General features: G+C 55.4%; 1 protein-coding gene across 12 annotated transcripts in view; it reads left to right on the forward strand.

The window, feature by feature from the left end:
* SLC29A1 (solute carrier family 29 member 1 (Augustine blood group)) overlaps window positions 1–19606 on the forward strand; it is a 34145-nt gene extending 14539 nt beyond the window's left edge. For 7 of the 12 annotated variants that reach the window (XM_027681842.1, XM_027681847.1, XM_027681839.1 and 4 more), the window contains 12 exons: window positions 11986–12068; window positions 12561–12642; window positions 12906–13066; window positions 13294–13433; window positions 13640–13774; window positions 13946–14043; window positions 14211–14301; window positions 14420–14508; window positions 14650–14758; window positions 16067–16152; window positions 17823–18022; window positions 18610–19606. In XM_027681842.1, the coding sequence (XP_027537643.1) occupies window positions 12040–12068; window positions 12561–12642; window positions 12906–13066; window positions 13294–13433; window positions 13640–13774; window positions 13946–14043; window positions 14211–14301; window positions 14420–14508; window positions 14650–14758; window positions 16067–16152; window positions 17823–18022; window positions 18610–18721 (1332 nt within the window). In that variant the 5' untranslated portion in view covers window positions 11986–12039 and the 3' untranslated portion in view covers window positions 18722–19606. Of the gene's footprint in view, window positions 1–5592; window positions 5739–6474; window positions 6496–10176; window positions 10295–11058; window positions 11207–11985; window positions 12069–12560; window positions 12643–12905; window positions 13067–13293; window positions 13434–13639; window positions 13775–13945; window positions 14044–14210; window positions 14302–14419; window positions 14509–14649; window positions 14759–16066; window positions 16153–17822; window positions 18023–18609 lie in introns of those variants that run through there. The other 5 variants (XM_027681836.1, XM_027681848.1, XM_027681843.1 and 2 more) reach the window with 5 other exon arrangements.
* The last annotated feature ends 665 nt before the right edge of the window (window positions 19607–20271 follow it).

Consider the following 20271-nt stretch of genomic DNA (forward strand, 5'->3'; position numbering starts at 1 on the left):
AAGAGCAGGGAGTGATGTGGCTGGGTGGAGTGGAGCGGCAGGACCAGAGGGACACGGGACACGCAATCAGCCTCCTGCCCAGTGAACAGCCCACTCTGGCCACGTACTGAGGCTCAGTCACGGCAGCAGGGCTGTGTCATCAGCCTTGCTGTGACGAGGGCTAGCCATCAACCTGAATGTGTACCTGCACCCCCAGACTGACACTGAAATGGCACCAGTCTCTTGCAAGGCTGCTGGGAAGAGGGGCATCCTGCCTGGGCCACCCTGCTTGGCTTCTCCCGCTGCTGCCCAAGCTGCAGCTCCCAACATGGTTCTCACTCCTGCCTGGTTCATCATGCCTAGCACAGCCACCCATTGATACCATGCAGGGACAGGGAGCCAATTTACACCTGCAACTGAGGGCCAGCTCACCTGGCTCAAGACAGTGGGGGCTTTGGAGTTTTGCTACAGGTTTGCTCATGGTCTTGGGAAACCCTCATGAGAGGAGCTCCCGTGTTCTAGGCTTGGGGATAACCCCTGGAGAACAGTTCAGGGAGGTGGGAGGGACTAGTGGCACATCTCGCTTTTCAGTCCTGGCCAAGGCTCAGGGTTGAAGGAGATGCCAGCCTTATCTGCCTTGCCTGCTCTGCCTGTGGTAGGCCTTGTCTTTGCCTGGCCTCAGGACCAAACTGGAGGCAATTCCATTTTTTATCCTCCCTCAGTGCTGTACCTTCAGCTCGCTGATGGTATTTGCTCTCGACTGGATCTCTGCCCCCACAGGGAGCCCACTGCTGCAGGATGCACACAGGGATATGGTGCTTTCAGCCCATCAGGGTTTGTAGGTGTCGGTCTGTGGCTCAGGATGGCAGGGCTGGGTGGGTCTCTGTGGCCTCCAAAGAGAGTGAGCGTTATCCATTAACCACAGGAGGAGGCAGACCAACGGCAGCACAATGGAGCTATTATGAAGTGATCCACCCTACCCTTCAGCTTCTCCTTCCCGTCTTCACACCCACTACTCATGGCAACACAAGGCTGGTATGTCTGCGTGGTGAACCACATCAGGACATTGATCTGCCAGTGCGTTCCTGGAGGCAGCGGGTGTGGGGTGCCCAGGTGATGCAAGGCAGAATCCATGCCTTGGGGGGGGGGCGGTGAGAGAGCTGCTGAAGAGCACCACACTCCCCCTGCCTGGTCTCTGCAGCTGGGCTTGCTCCAAAAGTGGAGCCTTCAACCTGAGACAAAACCCAACAGCAGTAAATAGCCTGGCCATCGATATATAAATGCAGATTGTCTGCTACCAGCTGTCCCTCCCTTTCTTCCTTGTGGCTGTTAGGGGGATGCAATGTGTCAGAAGGGATTGCTTCAGCAGGGCTCAGCCTCTGGGCTCCCTATTGCCCAGCATCACTGTGGGAGTTCATCAGCATCCCAGTGTGGTAAGACACAGAGGTAAGCCCTGATAGGACATCTTGCCGGATGGCCAGCCCATCTCAACAGGGGTACGGTAACCTTGGGTCAGCCAGCAGGGTATCTAGAGCTGCCCTCATCTCCTCTGCTCCCCACATTACTCTGGGGGAGGCTGAGAGGCTGGTGGAGTCTGCTAGCCAATGTCAGTGGCTGCAAAGCGCTATTTCCACGTGAGAAGAGCACTCGGTGGCTCTCATTCAGAGTTCTCTGTGCTTCCCTGAGGCATCCCTGAGGATGCTCACAGTCCCAGGCAGGCTGGGATATCATAGCTGGGGCACACTGGGTGGTGGCTGGTTGCACAGATGTAGCAGCACAGGCTGGGATTTGGAGGGGATGTGACTTGCTCTTTCCTGACTTGTGGTTGAGCTCATAATTGGTAGTTGTGTGGGAGACTCTGTTTTGACGGGATTTGGGCAGACACAGCGGTGAGCTCCCCACCTCCTGTTTGCTCTCTCTGCCTGATCCTACTCGCATAAAGATTTTCCTGTTTGCCACGGTTTAGCCAAGGCCAATGCCAAGGGTGGGAGGTTTAGGTTCTGACTTATTCGTTCCAAAGGAAGTGTCCGCCTCTAGTCTTGCTTTGACTCCACATGTGAGACTTCAGTCCTGCCAGGCTGTTTGGGAAAGCTGAGTTATTCAGGGAGAAGGGAAGAGGGTGCCAGAGATGGTGCTTGCCCCCTGGGTGTTTACTCCAAGTCCTTTGCTTGATCTGTGCCACTGACGGCATGCTGCCTCCTTGGCTTTCCATTCCTTGGACCACAGACAGTGTGCTGCCCACACAGCTCTTCTGTGTCTGCCATAGAGCAGAGATATGGCAAACCCAGCTCTCAGCAGGCAGCATCTTCCCCTCAGCCCAATTTAAAATCCGCTGGGAAATGTACAGGTGTGTGTGGCTCCTCGAGTCCCTCCAAATCCTGGGACTTCTAGGGACGGCTTTACCCCACTGTTAGGAGATAGCTGTAGCTTTGGAAGTGACTGGAATTGGGCATGTGGCACAAGCAAACCCAGATAGGGCATCCATCCCTTCTGCCTCCATTTGTTTCTGGGGATTGTGGGGTGCCCCCTGGCTGGGATAAAGAGGGTTTTTGAGGTGTAGGAGTGACAGACACTCCTGTCTCCTGGAGCAGAGCCATTGTGTCCATTGTGAAATAGCTGCATTTAGCATCTGAAGTCTGTTTGCGAGATGCTGTGGCTGTCCAGGGAGTGAGCAGGATCTTGGCAGGACAGGCGGCTGGCAGAGAGACCACATCGGACAGTGACTGGTCCCAAAACCTGCTTCTGTGCTCGCCATCTCCTTTCTCAGTAGGGCTGCAGACTTTTCGTGCCAAAAGCAGTGGTCAGCCAGGGCCCCTGTTCTGAGCTGGCCTACAGGCGAAAGGCCACTTTGGTTTCCGGAGACCCAAAATAGCCCATGTATTTCTGTCCCGGCCACCGGGCACAGCTGACATGCAGAAGATGGAGACAACTTTGACTTGCCACAGGCTGGTGGTGGTTGGTCCAGTGTGCCTGTCCCAGCTTCTGCCCAGGGGCTGCTGCTCAGCTGGGGGGAATTGCCCCTCCAAATTGTGGGAGCTGGGGAGGTGGTGACACCAGGGGAAGATTGTGTTGTTCTGGCTCTGTTTTCACTCTTCTGTCGTCCACTAAATTGGAAGCAGCTGTGCAGCCTGGACCAGCCTCTGAAAAACAGCTTGGGGGGGAGCAAAATGACTTATGCCCTTGAGCCAACCCCCCAGCAGGGCTGGCAGCCTGCTGCAGGCCTTCTCTGCTGGGTCATCTGGGTGCAGGGACAAGGCTCACTCCATCCAGCCCTCGGGATGCTCTCTCACCCCCTCGAGGGTCAGCAGTTCAGCAGCCCCCACTGGGTTTGGGTAGCTCTTGCCTGCTGAGGGTCCTGCCAGCTGGCAGCTCCGTGCCTTTGCATCTGGCTCCATATAGGAAGGAGCTGGAGCTGGAAGGACAGCCTCTCTGCTGGGGGGTCAAGATGCTGTGAGGTGCAGGAGGTGGCTGGGTGGCAGTAGGCAGGGGGATACTACAAGCAGGTACTCTTACTGCTGGTTGGCAGCCAGCTTTTCCTGCCCTTCCAGAAAGCATCACTGTTCGGGGATGAGTGAGTGAGTCCTGGGCTCAGATTCTCCTGAGGAAAAGAGTGGCATTTGGGGTGGGAGAGTGGTTAAGCTGAGCCCCCCAAGCCTCCTCTGTCAAGGGCTCTGTGCATGGAGGACCTCCATGCATAGTTTGGGGAACAATTTACAGGGACTTTTGAACTTGCCAATAATTTCACAGCCCCTCCTGTCTTGCCTCTCACTGCAGGACTGTTTTGAGGACCTCCTGGCTGGAATGTAAGCTGTCCCCATCCTTCTCCTTCAGACCCTCAACTGCAGGTTTCTTCATGCTCAGCTCCCTTATGTCATTCCTGGCCTGACTCCTTCCTGGGTCTGCCAGCTCTGAGGTCAGTCCTGGGGCCAAGAACACAAAGCAATGATGGAGGAATCATCTTCACTCTACATCCCAGCACCCTAGTGGCCACCAGTGGCAGGTGTCCTCCTGCAGTCCTGCTCTCCCCCTCCAGTACTGCTCCCCAAGCAGTGACCTTGGGGTAGTCATGTGTTGCTGATAGATAAAGCCCTCCCCTCCCAAGCCCAGGAGAAGGCAGGGTATGGAGAAACATATATTGCTCCTCTTTCATTCCCTGGCCATGGGACTCTATCTGCTGGGGTTTTTTCACATGCATTCACTGAGTCCTTATCTTCAGACTTGTCTGGCTATGAGCTGTTTTACTCTCATCCTGTTTTGTTGTGTGCTTTCTCTTTACATGTCTCACCTTCACTCCTTTCAGCTGCAGACATGAGGGGGAAATGGGGACATGGTCCTGTAGGCTCAGCTCATCCCTCTGACGTGCTTTAGCTGCTGCCCAAGGTGTGGCCGACTGAGATACCATCTGTACAGACATAGGTGGGGATTCTTCTTGAGCAACCCTGAGTTGACTGGGGGAAAGTACTAAAGCAAAAGAGGTGCATCAGACAGCCATGCCCCTGGGGGTCTTACCTGAACGCTGCCCCAGCCCATCAGAGAGCATCCCTCTTCCCACTTGACTGGGTGAAAATAAGGAGTGTCACCTGCCTGTTGGAGAGGCAGGCAGCAGGCAGGCAGGCAGGAGCCAGAACTGTGCCTTGTGCTGTGGCATGATTGAGATTGCTTTTGTCTTCTGTGCATGGCTGTCCTGGCATGTGGTGGGCCTGTGCCACCACTGCATCAAGCCCCAGGTTCCTCCATGCAAGGAGGACCCGCTCCCAACTTGGGGCTGCCTCTGGCTGCTCCTTGTGCTCCCAGCTGATTTTTACATTAAAGCTGTCCAGTTGTTCTCCACAGGGGTCCTGTAAGGTTTTCTCCTTTTGGAAGCGGAAACATAGCTTCCTGCCATTGTCCTTCCCACTGCAGCCCCCAGGTCAATCCCAGGGGAGCATCCCTTCCCTCCCCATGGCCCCTGAGCAGCACCTGCACTGGCCACTGGACCACTGGGGGGCTTGGACCAGTCCTGTGGACATGGGCTGTTGAGGGTCTGCCTGCTGCAGAGGATGCCAGGAGAGCATGAAGGTCTAGAATGAAGCATCCCTGGGCTCTCCCCACGTCCATGGTGGTCCCACGGGAAGCCATGGCCAAGTGTTGAGAGCTTGGTGTGAGCTTCTGTGCATGCCCGTAGTGCATCACCCTCTGCCCCTCCCCATCTCCCTGCAGCTCCTGGAGGTGCTGAAAGCTATCTGGAAGCTCCGTCAAGGTCCTGGAGGTAGTTTGTGCCTGGGTTTGGAGGTTTTGCAGCTGCACTGGCCTGAGCAAATCCCTCCCTCTGCCCTTGGGAGAAAGGGTCTTCGTTTTTCTAAATTTCCAACAAATTGAGTCTGAACCTAGCCCTAGAAAAATATGCCTCCCAAGAAGCAGGTCAGGGTTGTGGCTTGGAGGGGACAGTCTTCTTCCCTGGGAAGAGTGGCCTGAGAGGGTGCCATCAAGGAAAACAGCTTCTCAGAAGAGCCCCGTGAATCCTGTCTCTGCAAACAGTCTCCTGAGATCAACTTATCTCTCCTCCTCTGACGCGTGCTCAGAAATTATGTCCCTCCCTTAGCTCCTGCCCCCCTGCTTCCTGCCCCAGGCACTGTATCTCCTCCTGTACCTCCAAACCACCGGCCTTGGAACAGGCAGCTTGCAGGGCTTTTCCTGCCTCTCCCAAGAATGCATCGTCCCTGCAGTCCTGTGGCCTGAAGTGACCAGGAGCAAGGGTTTGGGATCACCCTGCCCTTCTGGTAAGCTTCTTGCTGTTACATTACAATGTCCTCCTGCAAGCGTTTGATGGGACACTGGGCAGGAGAACCCATCTCTGCTCCAGGGAGATTGTGTGGGTGCCTGGAGGGGTTTTCTCTGGCCAGGTATGAAGTTGTGCCTGGGCTTGGGCACTCGCCATGTGGTGAGGAGAGAGGTATGTGGGTTCATTGTGGATCTGCCATCGCTAAGGACCTCTCAATGGTGTTTCGCCAGTGATATGCCAGGGCTGGAAACCCACTCAGCAGTCCCGGTGGGGATATGGATACCCAGGGCTTCATGGGGCTCAGTAGTGGTTGGAAGAGTCCCAGCTGCGTCAGCTGGGGTAGTTTTAGGGCTGGCTCTGCCCCGCCACTGCCCTTTCCCTGGTGGGATGCCCTTTGGGACAGTACTGGAGTCTCAGCAGGCCCTAGAGAATTTGCTGCCCAGCCAGATCGCTTTACCTGCTGGGGGCAAGGGCCCCCAGGGAGCCTCTCAGAGCTCCTTGAACTCTCCAGATAAGGGACTTTGCAGCCGGCTGGTGTGTGCAGTTCAAAACACACCGCAGGGCTCAATGCTCCCCCCCCTGCCAGCCGGCAGCCGAGATAACAGCGGGTGCTGGGAGTGGGGTCAGTATCCACAGCTTCTGCTCCATGAGGTGTTTGCGTGGTGGCTGCTAGTGCTGCAAGCCTGAAGGCAGAGGGGGTCTAGAGCTGCCTTTCCTTTTGCCTGTGGAAAACTGAAGAGAACCAGGTGAAGCAAGTCAGAAACATTGTCCAGGGACCCTCACTATGTGGGGTGAGGGTGCGGCACAGGGTGCCTTGCAGGAGGTTTGTTTTTCATTGGCCGAGCTCTGGCAATGCAGAGGAGTTTGTCTGTAAACAGCAAGGCAAGGGAGAAGGCAGAAATACCCCCTTCCTGCTCCCCTGCTAAGCCCCCTCCTCAGGACGCAGGCACGGGGCAGTGCTGGGGGAGCAGATGGCACCGCAGAGCTGTTTCCTGAGAGGCAGAAAGGAGTAGAATAATAGGAAGTGCTATCAGCTCACTGATGTAAACTGCTCACAAAGCACTCCAAGAGTAGGAAACCTGCTGCAGGCCATTGGAGGGATGGGGGATTGGAGGAAGCGACTCCATAGCAGAAAAGCCAGTTGAAGCTTTTGGCTCTCTTTTCGCTCCACAAGAGCCTGAGCAGTTTCTTCCACCTTCTTTTGAGGGGCTTCTCAGAGCATCTGCAGAGGAGAAGTTAGAAAGCAAAGGGAAACAGTAACAAGTGGCTCGGGCCAAGCAATGTTCCCCTGAAGGAAAGGGAGGGTGCAGCAGCTGTCCGTCACGTGTGGCCTCTGGTCAGTCACAACTGTTCCAGCCCCCAGGGACTGGGAGGGGGGAAAGATGTGACATTTGTTTCTAAGAAGGGCTAGAGGTGAACTTCAGAGAAAAGCTGACTGCTGGATCTGCTGTGTGTCCTGAGTGTCTGTGCAGGGTCTGTGGGCAAGGGAAGCTCCTACCAAAGGGCCCCCAAGATTGGAGCAGCACTTCATAGGGACTCTGGGCTCATAGTGCCCATGCTGCTTCCCAAAAAGAATGCCAGCCAGCTTTCAGGCCCGTTTTTAAGGGAACTTGCTGGTCAAGAAGGAGGTCCTTACATGGCTCTGTAATTAGTATGAAAACAGGAAGGACGATGTAGGAGTCAGCAGTCAATTTTTGCAGTAAAAGGAGATCTCTGCATTGGTCCCATGTTTTTTCAACATGCTCATGACCTGAAAAAGGGAATGAGCAATGAGATGTCAGGGCTTTCATGAGGTGATTGGATTACTCAGGTTCACGGGGACAAGTGCCAGCTAGGAAAGAGTACTGACAACAATTACAACACCAGGCAGTAGGCAGATGAAATTCAGTATAGATAAATATCAAGTGATAGACGAGGGAGGGAGAGAAAAGGCCCCAAATCCACAAACAAGATTATGCTCTGAGCTGGCCACTCTCAGCAAGGCCTGGAGCTATTTCAGATGGCTTGGTGTGCATAAAAACACAAATCGAATCACCTTTGTGAGTGACAAAGCAGAAACAAAGCAGGAAAGCCTTGTGCCACTCTTCAAATTGGTGTCTCACCCCTGCACGGTCTCTGTGTGCCCCAGCACCGGCATCTCTGGAAGAGTTGAGGGGAGCTGGGGAGGGTTTAGAGGAAAGCAACAAGGAGGACTGAAGGCGTGGAGCCATGCCTGAATGACTAAGTGAGCTAGAATTTCTGTTTGGAAAATGTGCTGTTGGGTGGATACAATCCAGGTCTGTAAAGCCGCCACTCCAATGTTCATCCACCCTTTGATGTCGAGGGCGAGGGAGCCTTGGCTGAGGCCCTGCGTCCAAGGGGAGCTGCTGCCCCCTCTCAGAAGCTACCGAGTTAAAGGGGGAAGTCGTATTTCACAGAAGCGAAACCCGCCATGGGCTGCAATGCACGTGAACAGCATGTCCCTTGCAGCTCGGAGGCTGGGGAACAGTTGGGGAGTAGGTCTATGCGTGTGCCACTTTTACCTTTTCCTGGCATCTACTTTTTCCTCTGATGGAGACCAGCCTTTGAGCCAGATCAGCCTCTGCTTTGACCCCAGGTACCTGCCTGCCATTATTTTGGGAGGGTTTGCCTTTATCTCAGCACCGCGGTAATGGTGCACAACTGCACACACTCATACTTCTTGTGAAATACAAGCATGTGCCTCACAGCTGGTGGCTGAGGGTGGAGGCGGGCAGGACGCTGCCCAGAAGGCTGGTTCCCTGGACCCCTGGCACAAGGTAGGAGGATCCGTGGGCAGCGTGGTCAGAGTTCAGGTATGCACTTGAAATCTCATGAAATGGGCAGTCTTGGAGTGTTTCCCATCCTCCAGCAGCATCGTGGGCAGCAGAGCTTCATGTGATTTACATCCCTGTGCTGGGTTGTTCTGTGCCTTCAGGTAAACCTTGAGGGGCCTCCAGATCACCCTTCCTGCCAGGAGGACTCTGGTGTGCCCAGTGGACAGGCAGATGTAGGGGATGGGGTGTAGGCTACTGAGGCAACTGGCCCTGTCCCATCTTGGACATAATTGGAGGAAGTACTGACCTTATGCCTCCAAAGTGATCCCCATAGAAGTGGTGTCAGGAGGACACAAGGTACTTGCCATTGAGTCTGCTGGCAACCCCTTGGCTAGGGACAACAAGGACACTGCTACACTTGTGTTGTGTAAAAGGCTTTTCTTGAAAGAGCTGGTGTTTCTGGATATAAACCCATAGCATGCCTACATGGCACCATGGAATTGCTCTGGAGTGGGAAGCCAAGCATGCACTGTGCTTGCCTTCAGTGAAGGCATCAGGAGCATGGGAAAAGGCAATGCATGGAAAGGGAGAGATGGGGAAGTGTCTGAAGCCGGCTGACAAATGTCTCCCTGCAGGTGTGGCTGTCCTGCAGTGCGGGTTTTTCCGCGGAGGTTAGGCAATTTTGGTGACAGCTGGCCCTGCTGTCAGCTCCCAGGGCTTGGCTGGCAATGGGACTGTGCGTGGCCCAATACCACAGGTGTCACTTAGCATCTGTCACAGCCTTTGCGTGGCGTGAATCGGCAATTAAAATTGTGCCATCTCTTCTTTGTACCTGCTCAGAGGTGCTAGCCTGTGATTTGTTAAAGCCACTCCTTGTGATCTTGCTCCTTCCACTTACACATCACTTTTGTGGGGATAAGACAGACTGCTCTATGCCCAGGATCAAAAGGGATGCCCTTATGCCAGAGCCCCACATCACTGCTCCTTTTTCCTGTCCCTTAGGATGTGCAGCCACCAAGCTGGTGGCTCAGCTAAACACCAACAGACTCGTCTGGGGGGTGGTTAGAGCTGTGCTGCGCCAGCTGGAGAGTTGGCATCTGTTCCCATGTCCCACAGGGTAGGGCTGCTCTCCCCCCGTGGGAGCAGGGCTGCCACCTGTTGCTGGTTTGGTTCATGTGACCTTTTCTGTTTTAGGGTTGTTTGTAACAGCCAGCGGCTGGAAGTGTTTCCTGCTGTAATGACTGCTGACCCGTGAACCCTTTGGCAGGCACTGTCTCTGTGGAAAAAATTAGGAGGCACTTAGCAAAGTGAGATAGAAAACAAACATAGCAGGCAGGAGTGTGCGGCTGGGCAGTGCCCACCAAGGAGGCTGGGCTCCTGACATGGGGATGTGGGCACTCTCCAGGCGGAAGCAGGAGGCGGTGGGAAAGCAGCATGCAGGAATGCTCTGCCCCAGCACCCTCCAGAGTCCTACTCCTGCCCCCCCCCCCTCCTCAATGCCCCCAGCTCCTGCCATCTACTCCATGGCACTCTTCCCTTCCTCCCTTCTCTGGATGCCTGGGCAGTGTGTGGTACCACACACTTGGGCTGTGTGCCAGCCGTGGTACCTGATACCTCTTCTCCTCTTCCACGGATGCCACTAGACCCACAGGGCTCCAGCCCGTGTGACTTGAGCCAGGACCTGACACTCTAAGAACAGGGGAGTGTGGAAGCAGGGGAACACACTGCCTTCAAATACTCTGAACACGGGGCTTGCGCTGTCTCTGTCCTCTCTCCCCAGGTATGTCTGTGGGGTCAGTCCCTGCCTCTGTTTCCTGGGACACCGATGTGACCTGGTGGGGGCGGGAAGAGGGGCCAGGGGCTTGTACAGGCAAGGAGCAGCATGTTGAGGTCTTGCTGGGGACCAGCTGGGGGAGCTGGGGTTCTCCTGCCTCTTTTGGGTTGAGATCTGTTTGCTTGGAGACAAGCAGTGGCCCTGGTGGGGTTTCCATGTGCGACGTGGTGGCAGTTGTGCTGGCAGATTCCTCTGCTAATCCCAGGCTAGGGCTTGGGGTGTCTTCCCCAGAGGCACTGGCAGGCTGCCGCGAGGGGATTTGGGGATGTTTTCTTTGGAAGCCCGGATGGCTCACAAGTGCAAGGCAGGAGCTGTCATGCTCCCAAGCTGTCTGCGTGGGAAGGGAGGGGAGCGGTGCTGCAGATGGCTCTGACATCAACAGGGTGGCACCTGTCGGGTTGGCAGGGCTCTCAGTCCTGTGCAGGCGCACTGTCGTCCTGCTCTGGCTTTCCCAAGCAGCCAAGGGGCTTCCCACATGCTTCTCCACATCCTGCCGGCTATGTTTTGGCTCCATCATAACTCAGGCTCCCCAGCCTGCAGGACCGCACTGCGGGAGGAGGCGATCTGTGTCCAGTACCATACGGGCACCTGTGCCAGGGGACGGGCTGCGCTGCCTTCAGTGCGTGCAGGGGCTGGCACGAACTACAGATCCCAGCATGCTGCTGGCTGCCTGCCTCCTCCTCCGCCCCACCTGGCAGGGCGCAGGCAGGGATGCTGCAGGCGGCGGCAGAGCAGGCGGCTGGCGGGCATGTCCCGGGAGGGCCAGGGACACAGCGCCGGCAGCCCCACTGCAGGTGAAGCCCTGGGAGAAGTGCTGGAGCACCCCATGCGGCGCCGCCCGGACTGGAAAAGAACAAGGCAGGCCTGCGGCTTCTCCAGGGCGGTTAATCCTGCTTTGCCCTGGGAAAGGCGGGTCTGGGGAGGGAAGGTCCCTTCCCTGGGCTCCGGAGACTGCATCTCTGGGATTGTCTGCCGGGAGAGTGATGCCTGAGCAGTGCAGGGGCTCGGCTGGTGGTGATGGTGATGGGAAAAAGGAGTGGTGGGTGCCTGGGAGGGGACAGCAGTGCCAGGAACGCCCTTGGCTTTTCAAGGTGACCCAGGAAAGGGCTGCAAGAGCCCCAGGGAAGTGGAATTGAATGGAAATGGGGGATTTGCACGGTTCTGGATGGACAGACTGCTGAATTAAATGTGTGTTTTGTGCTGCCAAGCCCCAGGCATTGGAGGGAGGTGAGGAGGGCAGCGCAGGGGGGGCAGACACAGCCCACTGCGCACGTTTCACTCACAGCCCCAGGATTGGGGACACAGAGCTGCAGGCTCACAAATCCTTTAAGAGCCTGCTGTGAGCAGCCGGCATGAGCAGCCTAGGCACCTCAGGAAAGCAGTTTCCTTTTGGAGGGAAGGCTTGATGTGCCCAGCCAGCAGATTAAGGCTATGTATCACAGCCCCTTGACTGAAGGACTCTGAGCCACAGGTTTCCAAAACTCCTGTGCTGTGCTCTCATCATTTGCTGGGTTGGTGTGTGGCTCCCAGTACTGTGGAGCACTTAGCCAGCAAGATGGATTGGGGTTAAAACCAGTACTGCCCCTGCCTGGCTTGTGTCCCTCACTCTCCCATAAAATCTTCTGTTTGCTTTCCAGACGGAGAGCAGCGACAAGACTTGCTGGGACCTGTGCTGACTCTTGCCACACAAGATGACAGCAAGGGACGGGCCTCAAGATAGGTAATGCCGGGTTCTGATATAAGGTATGGGGGCACATCCAGGATACTAGGAGGCAAGGGAGGACAAGGAGACCCAGCATCTAGGGGGACCACCACTCCTGCATGCTCACTGGGCTACCAAGCTGTCTCTTCTCTCTCAGCTTTTCCATAGCAAATAGCCTGTAAACAGTCCCTTATGCCGGGACATGCCTGGGGAGCCTGACTCCCTCCCAGATCTGGTGACATCTGCTGTGTATCTGGGTTCCACATGCTAAGGAGCAGCCAACCTCCCCCTGCCTTTGTACCCTGTTGGGAAGGGCCTCCCACGGCCCCTCTGCAGTGCTACATCTCCTCCGGCAGCCCAGGCTAGTAGGGGCTGTGGGGCAGGGGAATAAATATCATCCTCCCTCCTCCTCCTGATGACTCCCGCTGTGGGGCTAGGGACAGTCAGAAGCGATGCCTGTCCACTACCCTGCCCAGCATTCCCCTCCAAACTGCTCTGTCCCCTCCACAGGTACAAGGCTGTCTGGCTGATCTTCTTCATCCTCGGCCTGGGAACACTGCTGCCATGGAATTTCTTTATGACCGCCAGGGAGGTGAGGGCTTCCCTCTGTTGTCCATGACACTAATTGTCCCCTGTCATGTTGAAGGACCATGGTATAGGTGTGTCAGCAAGGCACAGCGTAGAGCTTCTGTGTTGGGATGCAGGGGATACAAGCATGTGTGACCTGGATGGGACAAGTGACACTGAGGCGGCAGGAAGGATGAGCGTGGGTCCGGAGGAAGGATAAGGGTGGTCTGCGTGTGCTGGGGGGAGGCCTCGCAGAACCTCAGCCTCACCAGGCTCCTTCCCTTGCAGTACTTCATCAGCCGCCTTAAGGACCAGGAGGAGATGAGCCATGTCAGGAACCAGACCTCCAAACCCTCCTACCTGGAGTCCATGTTTGACAACTTCATGACTCTCTGCGCCATGGTGCCCCTCCTCATCTTCACCTGCCTCAACTCCTTCATCCACCAGCGGTGAGCCTTGCCCTGTACTTGCCCCTGCCAGCCCCCACAGGGCTGCCCAGCCCTGGCCTGTCCTCTGCCCGAGCACTGAGCCAAGCCATAGCCTGTTCAGTCAGGTCAAAGGCAAAACACCCATCTCCTGTCGTAAGGTTTGGCTGCAATTCCTACAGGAGAGCTTGGTCCCAGCCTCACAGGCTTTTGGAGGGGTGGGTTTTTCTGACTGTGACCCTCTTTTGCAGGATTCCCCAGCAGATTCGCATCTCGGGCAGCCTGGTGGCCATTGGGCTGGTGTTTTTAGTCACAGCAATCATGGTGAAGGTCCCCATGGACCCTCTTCCCTTCTTTGTCTTTACCATGATCAGCATCGTCTTCATCAACTGTGAGTGGAGCGGGGGGGAAGGAAGGGGGCACAGCCCCATGGCTAGGGTTGATCCCTCTGGGAGGAAAGCATGAACCTCAGTGTGGGAGAGCCAAGGAGGAGGGGGGCTTGCCTTGCCTCGCAGGGCAGGGGCCTTGGCTCCCCACAGAGATGTGGTCCATCCTTGCCATTGGTTTCTCATTTCTGCTTATCGTTTCCCTTCACAGCCTTTGGCGCTATTCTCCAGGGCAGTCTCTTTGGACTGGCAGGGCTCCTGCCTGCCAGCTACACAGCCCCCATCATGAGCGGGCAGGGCTTGGCGGGCACCTTTGCTGCTTTGGCGATGATCTTCAGTATTGCCAGTGAGTAATCCCTGCCCTGCAGGTGACAGGGCCTTCCCAGAGCACTGCTGTCACAGGATCTGCTGGGGTCACACTGCAGGATTTCGTGGGAGATGACAGCAGGGCCTTGCTCCTCTCAGCCCTCATTATCTTTTTCCTTTTTCTCCCATCCCTCTCTTCCCGTGCCTTCAGTTGGTGCCCAGCAACCCGAGAGCTTCATCGGTTACTTCACCACGGCCTGTGTGGCGATCGCACTGGCAATCTTCTCCTACATCATTCTGCCTCGCATGGTGAGACTGTTGTCCTGGTGGGGAAGGATGTGGGGACATGGAACCTTTGCACATCCCAGCACGAGAACTGTGGCCCACTAGTCCCCCACCCGTGGCTCCTACAAGGCTGCCCCTGGCAGCCTTGTTTCCGCAGGCATGAATGAGTCCTCCATGCTGTCTCTCTCCAGGATTTCTTCCGATACTACTCCATGAAGGACAAGACAGAGTACCGTGTGTACCATGCAGAGCTGGAGACCAAGAGAGACCTGATTAAGAAAGGTGAGGGGCCGAGAGGAGGAAGAGAAAGGAAAAAGAGGAAGAGCTGAAAGAAAGAATGAGACAGAAGGACTGAATTAGATCTTAGTCTGCTAAGCGCTATTTGTGTCTCTCCCTGCAGATGAGAATGGGATGGAGCAGAATAACTCAAAGGTCATCCCTATCCACAACCCTGATGAGAAGCCCTCTGTCGTTGCTATTTTTAAGAAGGTCTGTATGTTGCCAGCAAGCCTTGCCCTGCCCTTCTTTTCAGAATGGGCAAAGGTTTAGGAGAGCATGGGGATAGGAGACCAGCCTGGCACTGGTCCCATGCCCTGTGTTTGGTGCCAGCATCTTTCTTTATCTGCCCAGCTCTGGGTCATGGCTCTGTCTGTCTGCTTCGTCTTCACTGTCACCATCGGCGTCTTTCCTGCCATCACAGCTAAGGTGTCCACTGTCCTCGGAGACGGAAACAGATGGGGTAAGTGTGCCAGGGATGGGGCGAGATAGGAGAAAGGTGGGAACAAGCTAAATGGGAGAAAAGAAAGTGGGGCTTGAAGTAGCAGGTATATGTGGTGGGGTGACCCTGGCTGGATACCAGGTGCCCACTGAAGCCACTCCAACACTCCCCTTCACAGCTGGACAGGTAGAGAAAATATGACGAAAGGCTCCTGGGTCAAGATAAGTTCGGTGAGAGATCACTCACCGATTACTGTCACAGGAAAAACAGATTCACCTTGGGGAAAATTAATTTAATTTATTACCAATCAAATCAGAGCAGGATAATGAAAAATAAACCCTAAATCTTAAAACACCTTCTACCCATCCCTCCCTTCTTCCCAGGCTTAACTATATTCACAATTTCTTTGCCTTCTGCCCCTGCAGCAGTGCAGGGAAACAGGGAATGAGGATTGTGGTCAGTTCACCACACATTTTCTCTGCTGCTGCTTCCTCCTCAGGGGAAGGACACCTCCCACTCTTCCCCTGCTCCAGCGTGGGGACCCTCCCATGGGAGACAGTCCTTCATGAACTCCAATGTGACTCCTTCCCGTGGGCCACAGTTCTTCATGAACTGCTCCAGCCTGAGCCCTTTCCATGGGGTGCAATCCTTCAGGAACAGACCGCTCCAGTGTGGGTCCCCTGCAGGGCCACAAGTCCTGCCAGCAAATCTGCTTCAGCATGGGGTCTTCCACAGGCTGTAGGTGGATATCTGCTCTACTATGGACCTCCATGCACTGCAGGGGGACAGCCTGCCTCACCGTGGTCTTCACTGAGGGCTGCACGGAAATTTCTGCTCTGATGTCTGGCTTCTCCCCCTCCTTTTCCACTGGCCTTGGTGTCTTCAGAGCTGTTTCACTCACATATTCTCACTTCTCTCTCAAGCTGCAATTGCACATGTTGGGAGTTTTTTCCCCTTCTTAAGTATGTTACTCTACAGGCACTACCACTGTTACTGATGGGCTTGGCCTTGGCCAGCAGTGGGTCCATTTTGGAGCCAGCTGGCATTGGCTCTGTGAGACATGGGGGAAGCTTCTGGCAGCTTCTCACAGAAGTTGCCCTTGTAGCTCCACTGCTACCAAAACCTTGCCACAAAAACCCAGTACAGTATGCCTGAAGGGGAAACCACCGTGCATGATGGTTTGGATGCGGACACCAGCCTAGCTGGGAGACCATTGCAGACTTCAGTGGGAAACTGGGAGAACCTAGACCTGAAAGACAGTCTCTGTGCAATTGGCATAAGGGGCTGAGGCATGCTGGGCTCATCACTGCCCTTCTCCCCTTTCTGCAGGTCCCTACTTCATTCCTGTCTCCTGCTTCCTTCTCTTTAATGTCTTTGACTGGACGGGACGGAGTCTCACTGCCCTCTTCACGTGGGTAAGTGTGGGGCGGGGAGCAAATGCCCAGGCAGTCTCCATCCCCAGGTCCCTCAGCCAGGGCCCTCACTGGGGCTGCCACCCATGCCTTGGAGCAGGAAGGAGGTGCAGAGCTGACTCCTGCTTTAAGTCCTAAGCAGAGATTTATGGGTCAGAGCTGACAACCACAGTGTTGTTCTGTCCTCCCACCTCTCTTTCAGCATGGCTTGGATGAAGCTGCCTCCTCTATTTCAGCCTCTTTGTAAACAAACCTTCACTCCAGCTATGCAAACAGCGAGACAGGACGGCGACGGGGAAGAGGGTGAAAGGCAGGGCAGCCCAAAATAAAACCTCTGGCCTTGGCATAGGACACAGCTGCTTCAAAGACCCTTGTCCTGGGAGCAGGGCAGAGCCATGCCATATAGGTCACAGAGCTGTCCCCTGCCACATCTCCTTGCTTTCATCTCCCCAGGCTGGGTGAGGAAGGGGGCTGTCCTGTCAGGGTCTTTTCCTGCCCCTTCACCCACTCTCCAAGCACCATTTCCCCCCGTATTGTTCAGGCTGTTTGTTTAGAGAAGGTCTTCAGGACCATGTGCCATGGGGTCTGCCCAGGCCTGACTTCCCTGCAGCCTGAAGCTGCTTCTCCCCTGGCCATCACTGCTGGCTGCCCTTGGCCTTGGCCATGAGCCGCCTTGCCTGGCGTCCAGGCCGCAGCCTCCGTGGTGGGATGATCCAGCAGGAGATGTTTCCAAAACAAGTGTGTGGAAAGTCTGACTGCATGTGGTTTGGGCCTCATTTCCCTGGTTGGGGCCCCGCTCACTCCTTTTCTCCTCCTCAAACAGGAGAGGCAGCTGTTGTCACCATTTTGCCCCATAGGCATGGCAGCTGGCCTAACCTCAGCTTCCTCCTGTGCTCATGAAGTGTCCTGTGGCCATGCCAGCCCAGCAGTTTCCAAAGCAGCTGGAGGGTCTCTCCTGACCTCAGACCAGTGAGCCCTGTGATCTGCGACCCTGGCACCTGTGACCCTGGCACAGAACCAGGCACATCTCGTGCCAGGGGCTGCCTTGGTCCCAGCTGCAGGGACAACACAGCGGGATGGTGTCTCCTTGTTTGTCCCAGTCTCAGTTGTCCAGGAACTCTGGTAGGACCCAAGGAGACTGTAACTTGGTTCATGAGTTTCGCACCACATTCCAAAACAGCCCCAGCATAATCCCTTTCCCAGATTACTGGATCTTGCCCCGCTTGGCTGGGGGATGGCGTAGGAGGCTGAAGAGCTGGTTAAAGCCCAGTTTGCAGGCACTAAGGTGCCAGAAGGGACTTACCTCAGCCAGCCTTGTCCTGCACGGTGGTTCACTGCATGAGTGTGTACAAGGCTCTCCTGCCTGTGTGCCCATTGCCAGCAGGGGCTTAGCAGTCACCCGCAGACCCAGCTCAGTATTTTAGCCCTAGTGCTGCTGCTCTCCAAGTTGTCTGGGACAGGGCTTTCAGACCAGGCAGGACCTCCTTACCACAGCAGGTGGTGATGCTGAGACTCCTTGTAGCAGAGAAAGTCTCTCAGCAACTTTTCCATCTCAGTGGCTCCTTTGCAGCCCTGGCACAGTAGGGACAGCCTCTGTATAGCTCCTGCCAGCATGCCATGGTATGGGGAATGCCCATTTCTCAGCTGCTCAGCTACCTGTGTTTTTCTCCCAGCCCGGGAAGGACAGCTGCCTCCTGCCAGTGATGGTGGTCCTCCGTGTCATCTTTGTCCCTCTTTTCATGCTGTGCAACGTGCAACCCCGTTACTACCTGCCTGTGGTGTTCTCTCATGACGCCTGGTACATCATCTTCATGATCTTCTTCTCCATCTCCAATGGCTACCTGGCCAGCCTCTGCATGTGCTTTGGGCCCAAGTGAGTAGGTGCTGGGGATGAGGGAAGGGTTGGTTACACCCCCAGGTGACAGTCCGGCATGACTCCTGGCGTCTAGCTCTGCCCAGCTCTGGCATCTGGAGAAGGGGCCACAGGCGCAGAAGGGAATTGGCACTACCCCCAGTGTCCCATCTCCCAGGCTTGTGCCTCTATATCCTAGGGATGAGGAAGCTATTTGGGCTCTCCATTTTCCCCACTTGCCATGCAGGGGAAGGGACTGGATGCAGCAGGGATCTGGAGGGGAGCAAAGTGTGGCACAGCATCCACAGCAGGGTGAGCAGCCTTGCCCAGCACAGGTGGCATGAGGAGCCCAGCTGGGGCTCAGCCAGGCAGGATGCAGTGCACAGGGGCAGGAGTTGGAAAGGGATATCCCTGGTGCCAGGAGCTTTGGGGTTGCCTGCCTGATGCACTTTTTCTGTATGAGTCTGCAGTGTGGAGACAGGCTCTTGGAGCCAAGGTGGATTTGCTTTTGTTGTTCCTCTACTGCAGAGGAGCCTCCCATCTCCACTGAACAGCAGGGCATGGGGCACGCATCCTGAGGATGCACCTGACACCTGTTTCTCCCCTAGGAAAGTGCTTGTGCATGAAGCAGAGACAGCTGGAGCTGTCATGGCCTTTTTCCTGTCGCTGGGCTTGGCCCTAGGAGCCGCAGTCTCCTTTCTGTTCCGAATTCTCATCTAGCAGAGGCACACAGAGGGTGCAGGGACACCAAGAGATGGCTCCGCATCCTCCTCCGAGGCCCTGGACACCTCAGCACTGTGGGAAAATAACACCTCATGCCTGTCCCTGCCAAATCACACTGCCACAGCAGACGTTACACCAGGGATGGTTCCACTCCTGCAGGGTTGGCCTGGCTCCTGCCATGCTCGGCTGTGTGACGCCTTCAGGCCTACGTGCCTTCTCCTTCCCCATGCTGTGTGTGTCATAAGACCCCCGGGATCTCACAGAGGTCCAGCTGCCTCCCACGCTGTGTAACTTCCCCAGCTCAAGGCCAGAAGCCATTTTCAGCCTCTTCCTCTCTGACAGAGTGGAATGCTGGTATCCAGTGTTATTCCTTCTCTTGCCCCCCTCCCCAATGCACCTAGGGACTTGCTCTCCTCTCTTCCAGGGGGCCTGGAAATATCCCACACCCCTTCTCCTGCTGGTAAGACTTGCGAACAGGGAGGAGAGCCCCAGCCAGCCTCACTATCCCTGCTCTCTGCTAGACGCACATCCCCCTGTGAAGTGGTATCCCAGAGGCATAGACATCTGTGTCCTGCCCACGTAAAGACCTTACACCGTGGCCAGGCTGAGGGGGGAGGAGGAGGTCGCCACACCCCACCTTCTCCCACTCTCCTTGCCTCTATTCCCTTTTGTGTTTGGGGTTTTTTTTGTGATTCTGCCATTGTTTTTCAGCCTCCTGGTTGTATGACAGGAGGTCCCACTGTGGGCTGCAAGAAGAGGCAGCAACTCCCTTCCCACCAAGTCTGCAGGGAGAAGCCTCACCTCTCCCTTGGCTTTCCTGTCCCTTGTCTGTGTAAATGTGTCTGTACAGTTGCCGTTTTCTATAAAAAGACCAAAACGTTCCTTTGAGGGTGTGTGTGTCTCCATTGCCACAGGGGAGAGGGGCTGTGGAGGTGCAAGGGCTGAAGGGAGCAGGCACCAGCATTTCCTGGGCATCCTAGGGTGCTGTGTAGCCAGAATCAGATGCGGAAGTGGTTTGTGCATCCCTTGCACAGTCAGGACCAGCTGCAAGGACACAGACAGTGTGGGAGATCATTGAACCATGGAATCATAAGAATGGTTTGGGTTGGAAGGGACCTTAAAAAGAGCATGAAGTTCCAACCCCCTTTCACTAGGCCAGGTTGCTCAGAGCTCCATCCAACCTGGCCTTGAACACCTCAAGGAATGAGGCATGCACAACTTCCCTGAGCAACCTGTTCCAGTGCCTCGCCACACTCAGTAAAAAATTTTTTTCCCAATATTTAATATAAACCTACTCTCTTTTAGTTTTAATCCATTCCCCCTTGTCCTGTCACTACATATCCTTATAAAAAGTCCTTCTCCATCTTTCTTGTAGGTTTCCTTCAAGTATTGGAAGGCCACAATTAGGTCACCCTGAAGCCACCTCTTCTCCAGGGTGAACAATTCCAATTCTCTCAGCCTTTCCTTGTAGGAGAGGTGCTCCATCCCTCTAATCATATTGGTGGCCCTCCTCTGGACTCACTCCAACAGGTCCATGTCCTTACTGT

The sequence above is a fragment of the Neopelma chrysocephalum genome, unplaced genomic scaffold, assembly GCF_003984885.1.
Source record: "Neopelma chrysocephalum unplaced genomic scaffold, ASM398488v2 Primary Assembly neopelma1_61b, whole genome shotgun sequence".
In the NCBI taxonomy this organism is placed as follows: Eukaryota; Metazoa; Chordata; class Aves; order Passeriformes; family Pipridae; genus Neopelma; species Neopelma chrysocephalum.